Source organism: Montipora foliosa, chromosome 1 (genome assembly GCF_036669935.1).
Source record: "Montipora foliosa isolate CH-2021 chromosome 1, ASM3666993v2, whole genome shotgun sequence".
Classification (NCBI taxonomy): Eukaryota; Metazoa; Cnidaria; class Anthozoa; order Scleractinia; family Acroporidae; genus Montipora; species Montipora foliosa.
In genome coordinates, this window is record NC_090869.1 from 14,058,003 (window position 1) to 14,068,002 (window position 10,000).

A 10,000-nucleotide genomic window follows, 5' to 3' on the forward strand; every position below is an offset into this window, starting at 1 on the left:
AAAGGCCTATTGATGCGTACCAACACCATGCTGGGAGCAAGCAGAGGATTTCCTCTCCTCTTCCCTTGCCTCAATCGACTAAGGAAGGAAATTATTTAAATGTTTATATACGGTTCTTTTTCCAAAGCTCGTGTTGGCTCTGACTGAAACCTTTTTTTTTTAGGACTTGATGTTACATTTCCCATTAACGATGAAGAATGTCGGCGAGTGTGCTGCAACGGAGGAGTAGGTGGTCCAGTTAATATTGATGTAGCTTGCACTGCAAGATCCCCTGATGCCAATTGTGGCAACATTCCTGACGAAATACAAGAGGACGGCCACTGTCCTAATGAACCTTACGACAGTTGCTCACGTGTTTGCAACCAAGGTAAGTCCATTTACTCAACCAAATGGCAATGCTAAGTAGTATTGATTGATTGACTGATTGATTGATTGATTCATGATTAATTCATTGATTCATTGACTGATTCATTGTTTGATTGATTGCCACTGACACTACCAGTGACATGATTTAATATCCATTTGCCGTTGCAAACAATAACACAGCCGGCGATCTTGTCTCAATTTAAAAAAAATCTAGAGGAAATGCATCCAAAGCAGAAGTTATTATCGTAGAGGAAGACACTTGGAGAATAAAGACTGTATTTAATATAAACTTCAGTATTTCAAAAGTGAAAACGAAATTCATTCCAATCTTATTTGAAGTGATTATTTTTTCATTTTCAGCCGGTTTTATCTACTCTCCAAGTCTTGCTATTCTTATTTTACCGGCCGTTGCTAGTTTCCTCAAGTAAGTTGAGCAAATGTTAACGCTTCATCTTCACCGACCCATTCCCATGAGTTACATTATCCTAGAGTCAACTCTTAAAAAAAGGGCGAGAAGACCTTGAAACGAGAACGCAGGACTGCACGATAAAAAGTCTGGGAAAAACAATAAAACAATGTTTTCTCAGTAAAATAAAGTCAAACAGTGTATATCGGGAAGACCCTGGGGACGAGGTTGGGGAAAGTGCCGCCTTTGTATTCAAGTGGCCTCAAGTCTTCTCGGATACGGACTTCGAAGAAGTCTTCTACTTCAGGAAGTATTGGGGGAGCTTAATTTAACCAGTGGCGACAACAACGCCATTTGCTTATTCCATGTTGCTGGAGCTCCGATTTATAAAGCGCATTTCCAGCTTCCCCACAAAGAAAAAAAATGACCCCCTCGAATGTTTTCCTTGATATCTGGACTTATATTTAAAGCAATATAGCTTACAATATCTCATTTTAAAGGTTTTAAAATAAGTTTTTCAGAAATAAAAATTCTCATCATAAAAAAACCCAAGACTATTCTGAAAAATAACCTTAAATAAGAAAAATAAGCGAATTGTTTCAGAAAAGGGAAAAGTGTTGATGGCCGCCTATATGTATGGAAATCGTATGAACGCGAGTGCATTTCGTGATTTATGGGCACGAGTGATGTTTTGAAAGTTGTCAAAATTGCACGAGCCGTAGGCGAGTGCAATTTGAGAACTTTTAAAACATCACGAGTGACCATAAATCACGAAATGCACGAGCACGTTCAACGATTTTTTATTTATTAATATTATATTCTCAACAAAATTACTCAAACTGGCTACTTTGTTGGTGCTCGTATTCTTCCAGTTTTGGGTTTAGTTTTCTTTCAGTCGCCCATGTTTGCCAGACATTCAACCAGGTCTGTGTAGCTTTCAACGTGTTTTTGTTTCTTGCATTTAATTTTCTTTAAGTTGCTCACGCTTTCCCGGTGTTTCCATAGCAACTTCCGTATTGCACTCTATAACCTGGATTGCACTCTATAACCTATTTATGCATTCGCCATTGGCCAATCAGAAACAAGATATTTTGTTGGCTATATAATAAAGACAGTTACCAAGATCTTGAGGCAATGTTTTAAAAATCTCTCTCCTCTTTTCAACAGGTTTGGTTTTTTCTGAATGGGAAGTAAAATGAACTTACTCTGACACAGCGAAAAAGACGCAAAAGAAGAAGACCCCCTTCACCTTCTAAAAGTCCCAAGTGACATCCATTGGTATAACATACACCACAAAGAGAACGAGATAAAAGGCATGCTCCACAGCGCTTAATCTTAATCGGAGAATTACAATTAGTTAGTTTGAAAACGGCCTTGGAATGAGCAAGGGCCGCGTAAGTTCTAAAAAGGCTAGGCATAACGGTGTGCTTCTTTAGAAAAACATTCATTCTTTTCAGTAAACAAAAAGGTGTGAGATATTATGTTCGATATGTTTTTTTGTGTGTTTTTGTGACGCCATATCATATCCTATACTATTTATCCTACGATTTAAACTAAATTAAGTAAATATGTATATACTCAATGAAAGTGTGATCCTGGGTAATTTCTAAACTGCTAACATTACATACGAAGAAGGCGAATCTTTTTTAGGTCGATCCGGAAAGCACGTGAAATGGTTATTTTGCCTTGTACGTAAATAAATACTTCTTACTGACCCGCCTGATTCGTTCTTTAAGGCGAGTTTTCTTTTCAGTTCAATTCATGCAAAAGGGCTTTAATTGAATTTGAAAAAACGAGTCGTAAGTTACTGTATATCAACCGGTTGAAAATTGAATATTAATCGCGGTTAGTAAGATATCGAACGGGAGACGAACTGACCTTCACCAATAAAAGAGATCATGTTCATGAGCACGTTTACGGGACACGGCAGGCTGAAAAAGATGTAGCTCAGTCCGTTAATGCGCGGCCTTCTGAGATAGAGGTCGACAGATCAATCCCCGTCTCATTCCATCGTTATCTGTTTCGACTTTCCTCTGATCCGTGAAGGTAGCTGTAGCTTTAAATACCCGTAAAACGGACTATTGACGGAGGAAGGGGGTAAAAGGTGCGCACTGCGCCACAAGTTTATGAGCAATAGACTACAAATCTAGTTCACCGGCACGTGTTACCTTCGTAAAATAAGGACCTTTACCTTTATCTTTAAAATGATCAACGTTTTGTCAAAAAATCAAAGACACCTGTTTGATTTTAGCTAATTTCTTGCCTGTTATACCTACACATGTCGAACAACGTCTCAAATTAAAGAGAATTTCAATGCTCTTATGCCGAGGACTAAGCAAGCTTAATATATTTGTTAATTCAAGCGGGGTGTATTGTAGAATACGGATCCTAGCGCGGGTTTTATCTGAGTGATATTGCACATTAAGCATTATATTTCGTTGACTATTTACCTCCAGGCTTTGAGGTCAAGACTTTTCATAGGTGTTTTGCAATAAAGAGAAAACTAAAAAGAACGGTATCCATATTGTTGTTGTTCATCGCAAAGTGAGCAATAGCAGCTCATAACAAGTGAAATTATCTTTTCTTGCCCCCAATCTGTTTCATGATATTTGGAACACGCGGCTAACAAGTCTGTGTAATAGCACAAATCTTGCGTTATCGCTCTCGCACTTAAGCTATGTGTTCGCCTCCTTGTCCAGTTTTGGTGAAGGTTTCAACACCGTGAGCTGACATGCCGGCCATGATTTAAGGTGCCTGTTAGTTGAATTGATCGGAAGAATTTGTCAGGGCAGGTTTCGAGCGCAGTAATCATGTTCCCATCTCTACGTTAGGCCAAGACCATATCGATTCTTCCCATCACTGAAGTTAGTGAGCAAACTAACTACATTGCAGACCCATTTCAGGGCGGGGTAAGAGGGAGTCCCTGAACAGGAACAACTCTAGGAAGAACAACTCAAACTTAAGTAAGTCCTGGCTGTCTCTATTTTACCTTTGACGAAACGGTTTTTGGCAACTGAAAATCAACAGAGATGAACCATAGGTTCACCCTGATTGTCGAAATGAGCAACACCAGCATCAACGTTTGCACCAGTTATTCATTCAGAGTGAAATAAATGAATAACTAACCAAGTGAGAGATTAGCTCTGAGCAGTCTTTGAAAACGACGAGCAAGCGCCCTTCTGACTTATCGAGATTCTGACCAATCAGGCAGCAGGTTTTAGGTCACGCATGGGGACCAATCACAACGCGATAAAGATATGACGTCCACTAACACAACCAACAGAAACGCTATGCAGCCTCTGGCTCAAATACAATCATAGAACGTAATTGGGGAAGTCGACAGACAAGATGGATCCGTAAATTCGGGAAAAGGTTTGGCTCTAAGAGTCGGGCGACCTCGGGCCTCCTTGTGAAGCGGGCTCGGTTCTAAGTGGACCGGCTTATGGTCGGACTGCTAGGTGAGACCCTGCGGACGGGCGAGGCCTCCAAACAATAGAGGGACTTGGAACCGCCAATGACTGGTAGGGGAATGCGACTGTTTAATTTAAGGATAGCATTGCGAAGACTAGAAAACGGTGTTGATGCAATGTGATTTCTGTCCCCGAAAAACTGATCGGTTACAAGGTGAAAGGTCTATGAAGACAAATGGAGACCAAGGCGACTGTGTAACCTACAGTCGTAACCTACGACTGTGTAACCTACAGTGACGACAACAGCGTCGCAGGTTCTACCCACCCTCCCACCACATCCGCAGTAAACTCTACAAAAGGGGCGTCGTGAGAACATTCCTCTAAACCAATCACAGTATCCAAGATTTCCTGCTGGATTGAGACATCAAATTCTCTTCAATAACCAGAGCGTATTCATAGTTATTCGAAACACCTCCTGATTCCACAAGGAAGGAAGGAAGCGGGATGTCAAAAAATGCCAGGACACCCATGGCAGCGAGATTAATTAAGAACTAGTTGAGATTTCCGAGTTGCTGCATGCCTCAGTTTCAAAGCAAGTCGTGGTGCACAACCATTCAAATGGAAATGAGTTGCGTATTCTTATGAAAATCAAATTCATTTCCCTCACAATAGTTGAGCACCAAGACTCACTTCGAAACCAAAACAAACAGCAACTCGGAAATGGCACATTGAGATATTACAAACTTCAATTCCTGGGTTGCACTCACATGATCAACAGCGATGTTTTTCAACGAAAGCAAAAGAAAAAGTTTGCATAACAATGGAGTTCATTTCACGGAGGATTGGATTTTGGCACTCCAACATGGGCGCCGTTTCATTGTTTGAGGACTCCAACATGGCGGCTGTGACGTCATGTGAAAACCGAGAATAGTGTTTGTTATTGCTTGAGTTATACTGCATTCTTGAATTATACTGCATTAAATATCTGTGAAAATAAAATTATTCATCCTGTAGTACGTAGCTCTTCCGCTGAAAATGGCGCGCGGCCGAAATATAGGGGCTAGTCACCAGGCCCCTGTATTTCGATCGTGCTCCATTTTCAACGAAAGAGCCTGCATGCAGGCTTTCCTGAACCCTTACCTTAACCAAGTGTCTCTAAATAAACCCTAACCCCAATACTTAATCCAAACAGGTAAGAAAATTGTTATACCATTTTCCCGCTAGTATTGTATGGACGAAAGCGTATTTTCCCGGGAACTAAACCACTCGCGGGGAATCAATTCGACCACTAAATTCGGTAACCGATTGATGGATTCACGAGTACTGAGCAACAACGTCATTATTGCCTTTTTCTTTCCCCACCTTTTTTTTGGTTGTGTTAATACCCAGCCATTGTATTGAAGCCTGCTTTTCAATTTCTACCATTTATATAATTTTTTTTCCATATCTGAAAAGAAAATTACGCGTTAGCTTGAAGATATGAATTTTATGTTTGAGTGGCGAAAACGATATCTCCCTCGTTGGATGCGCTCTCTCATGCATAAGATATTGTTCTTGCGACTCAAACATTTTGTTCTCGCCACCGTGTAAAAACTCTCTGTTTCTGCATACTGCTGATCGATAATGTACATTTTTTTTTGCAAAAAGGTATAGCTTATAGGCTCCTGCTGCTCTTAATTCAGAGTAAGGAAGCGTTTAAGTCTTCGCAGATTGAGGTGAAAAATAACATTTAGATCAGTAGACTATACTTCATAGCCCACATGTTCGCCGCGCGGCGGGGCTTGTAACGCTAGCCTTGGCAGAGTGGGACAGGGTCCAAACATCGAAAAACGTTTCTTCGTCAACATGGCAGAGACAACAGACAAGGTAAGCTATAAAAATCCTTTTTAAACCGAATTTCCTCGGCGTTTATGAACAGACTTTCTACCGAAACAAATTGTTGAGTGCCCGGTAATATTCCAGTCGCCTCCTCGATTTGGAAAGAAAATTGGTTTCGGTGAGAACTCAGAAAAGGGAAATGAGGTTTGGTTCGAAAAATATAATAACTTAAGTAAATATTACAAGTATGAAAAATGCACGAATTCGGGTAAGGCGGGGTCATTTGGGTATGGGTTGGATTTCTTTTCGTTCCCTCCTGGCTGCTTTTCCTGATTTTGCGCGCTGCAAAGGCATACACACATCAACGATTTTACTAGCAATTGCATTAACGTGATGAAACCCTTGCCAGCTAACGCGTTTGTCAGCGATACAAAACAATCATTTTTAATATGAACTTAGCAAATTCTTCTAGTTGCACTCAGGGGATTGCAGTGGGCATTGTAACACTCAAGTTTCACCCGAGGGGTGGGGGAAAGTTTAAAATGTAACTCTGTACAACCCCCGCTACGTCCCGAGAGTGGGGAAGGGGGGTGGGGAAGTTGGTTTCAATTGACTAGTGCATAAGTTTTAAATCAAATTTTGTGAGAAGTATTTTCACAGATACTGTGGTTATAAAGCCACAATGTAAAATTAAAAGAAGGCAATTATTTCATTTATGCTAAAGAGAAAATCGTTTGCAGTAAGTTAAAATCTTTAAGGTCGAGACACACTAGGCGACAAGTCGTTCCTTGTGTACTACTTGCAAAATAAGTCGCTGTGACACGACGCCTGTTTGGTGCACACGCAGTGATCTCATATGAGGAATGTGAACTAGTTTTCTAATTCAATATGGCGGACTATATGACGCTCTCCCATTGGTTCATTAGAGACCTTTAGCACCGAGAGTTTTTATAGCGACGGCAACATAGCGACGGCGACGTCGGTTGACGAAGGAGTTTGGGGCGAGGACGGCGTTGTTCGCGCCAAAATATAAACCTTTAGCGCCGCCCTTGATTTTCCGACGGCAACTTGTCGAGTTCTTTGAAAATGAACAAATTTAAGACTTGTCGAGAGATACGTTTGCTTCGCTATGCAGACAACAACATTTCGGACGAATAATTTGCTTTATTATACGACTGTTATTGTTCAAAAAATCCAGATTTCGGCTATAAATCGGACGATGTTTTCGATCTAGAAAACATGAATTGAGCTGACTGCAAAGCCGAATTTCGAGTTGAAAAGGCAGACTTTCCTCGCCTTGCAGATGCCTTACGTATTCCCGCAGTGTGTTCCATTGCAAACAGAGAAGCATTTGCGATGGCGTCTGTGCTGCTGAGACGAACAAGTTATCCCTGCAGATTCAGCGATATGATTCAACGTTTTCCAAGACCAGTTTCTGGTTTGAGTTTGATTACAAATGAAGTCATGGATTTTATTTATGACAACCACTGTCATCTCGTAACAGAGTGGAATAGAGATGTAATTAGCTCAGTTGCTCTTCAACAGTATGCTGAAACCATCTCAAGGAAAGGGTCCCCTCTAACTAACTGCTTCGGTTTCATAGATGGCACGGTCCGACCAATCTCTAGACCTGGGAATGGGCAGAGGATTGTGTATAATGGACACAAACGGGTTCATGGTCTAAAATTTCAGTCCATTGCCTTACCGAATGGATTTATAGGAAACATCTTTGGGCCAGTAGGTAAGAACTTAAATATTTTCAGTGAATATCAATAAGATTAATTACAATGTTATTCATATGGGCACCCGAAAATCTAAAATATTTTATGAACTTTTGTCTCAGAGGGACGAAAACAAGACTCGCTAACTCTGGGCTTCTGAACGACATGGGGAACTTCGCCTTTTCCCCAGCTGGCCAACCTATGTGTGTTTATGGCCGCGATCCGGCATATCCCCTCCGGATTCATCTTCAGGCGCCATATCGCCAGGGACGTCTAACTATGGCAAGCCGAAACTGCCAAAAGCCCTTCAACTTTCTGGAAACCAGGTTGAAATCCATGTTGACACGATCGAGTTATAGAAATTGTAGGTTAAGTTACGTCTGGGGATGGTCGAGTTTCGTGGAAAAAGCTCCAGTTATTCCTACTGACTGTCGAGTTTCTGCGATCTTGTGTCGAGTTTTCGCTATTTAGTGTCGAGTTTATGCGATCTAGTGTCGAGTTCCCGCGATCCAGTCTTGAGTCTCTGCGATCGACTGTCCTACTCTCGCTAGCGAGTTTTCAAATTCTCGCTAGTGAGTTTTAAAGTTCTGGCTAGCGAGATTTCAAATTCTGGCTAGCGAGTTTTCAAATTCTTGCTAGCGAGTTTTCAAATTCTGGCTAGCGAGTTTTACAATTCTGGCTAGCGAGTTTCTAATTCTCGCTATCGAGTTTTCTAATTCTCGCTAGCGAGTTTTCTAATTCTCGCTATCGAGTTTTCTAATTCTCGCTAGCGAGTTTTTCAACTCATTCCCAGTCGGACCTGCACTGACAGCGTTACCCATATGCCCTTGGGTATGCACTGGCTGTTCGTTTCCCGTTCGTTTTCCGCCGAATCACCGCCTTGTGTGTGTTGCATTTCTTAATTGCATTTCTGTAGTCTTTGTGTTGTGCCTGCACCCTTAGTAATGAATCCAGTTATTCGGGATCTTTTACAAAACATTTTCGGAAGGAATGGGATGAACAAAGTGTACACGATTTTTTTAAAGTCCTTCTTCCCTGAAAAGCTCGGCGAATTCGACGATGTTGAGGTGGTGATGTCAGTGCACAGTTCATTGATGGCCCCTGTCCTAGCCCCTGGTCACGTTTCGTCAGGTTTCATGCTTCAAAAAGTATCATCCCATTCCTTCCGAAAAATGTGCACCTGAGACAACATGACAATTTCCCATTAGCAATACCCGGGCTCCTTGGCGAGGAACCTTGTTATCGTCTGGTCCGCTAAGAAAAATTACGTCTTTCACAAAAGAACCGTGTTTTAGTAGGTCTTTTGCCTTTCTTCCCAGGATTTGCCCGCGACCAGTAGACCTACTAAAATTGTAGGCCAACCGGAAGCGTGGGGTTCCATCGCTCTCGCTGTGACTTTTTAGAAGGAAAAGACAACGCTTGTGAACACCGGGAGTTACGGACAAAGACTCTTGAAACCTCTTCTTCCACCGAAGTAGATGCACTGACTGCTTCAGCTTGACGAGCTTCAGTTTCTCGAGTAACTGTTGTTTCGCTGCCATGTGTTGTTTGTCCAGATTGGTTTCTTGGTTGTCGCTGGAGCGCCCTCCATAGCCTCACGATGTTTTGTAAAAGATCCCAAATAACTGAATTCATTACTAAGGGTGCAGGCACAACACAAAGACTACAGATATGCAATTAATGCAACACACACAAGGCGGTGATTCGGCGGGAAACGAACGGGAAACGAACAGCCAGGACATACCCAAGGGCATATGGGTAACGCTGTCAGAGCAGGTCCTGGGAATGAGTTGAAAAACTCGCCAGCGAGAATTTGAAAACTCGCTGCCGGAAGTGTACACAGGTGCGACAGCGCTTGCTTCAAACTAGTTTGAATTCGTGCAATACTGATCGCGGGACAAAATTCTGCGGCAGCGACAATAATAGGGCCGCGGCGTACATAATACGTGAAAGGAACTATTTATACGAGTGTAAACTCCCAGGCCAGGATGAGCCGCGGCTAGCGGCTTGAGACAGCCGTGAACGTAGATTTTGTACCATTTTTACGGGGTGTTCGCGTCTTATGTAAGCCGCGGCCAGAGTAAGCCGCGGCTTATTTTCTCTCGTATAAACGGCCCTACTGATTTTTCACAAAGCAACCTTGTCACACGAGGCAAATTGTTGCGGCGACTTTTCCCCGCGGCGTATCACATCGACTTATTGCCCAGTGTGTCCCGGCCTTTATGGAATGATGAAGATCCGCTAAGAGCTGAACTGTGCCAAACGCGGCACAAATGAAT

At 42.1% G+C, this 10,000-nt stretch overlaps 1 protein-coding gene across 2 annotated transcripts in view; it reads left to right on the top strand.

The window, feature by feature from the left end:
* The window catches only part of LOC137988707 (uncharacterized), a 13,780-nt gene extending 10,495 nt beyond the window's left edge, over positions 1 to 3,285 (top strand). For both annotated transcript variants that reach the window (XM_068834704.1, XM_068834748.1), the window contains exons 5-7: positions 164 to 367; positions 727 to 790; positions 1,940 to 3,285. In XM_068834704.1, coding sequence (XP_068690805.1) covers positions 164 to 367; positions 727 to 790; positions 1,940 to 1,955 — 284 coding nt within the window. In that variant the 3' untranslated portion in view covers positions 1,956 to 3,285. The remainder of the gene's footprint in view (positions 1 to 163; positions 368 to 726; positions 791 to 1,939) is intronic.
* The last annotated feature ends 6,715 nt before the right edge of the window (positions 3,286 to 10,000 follow it).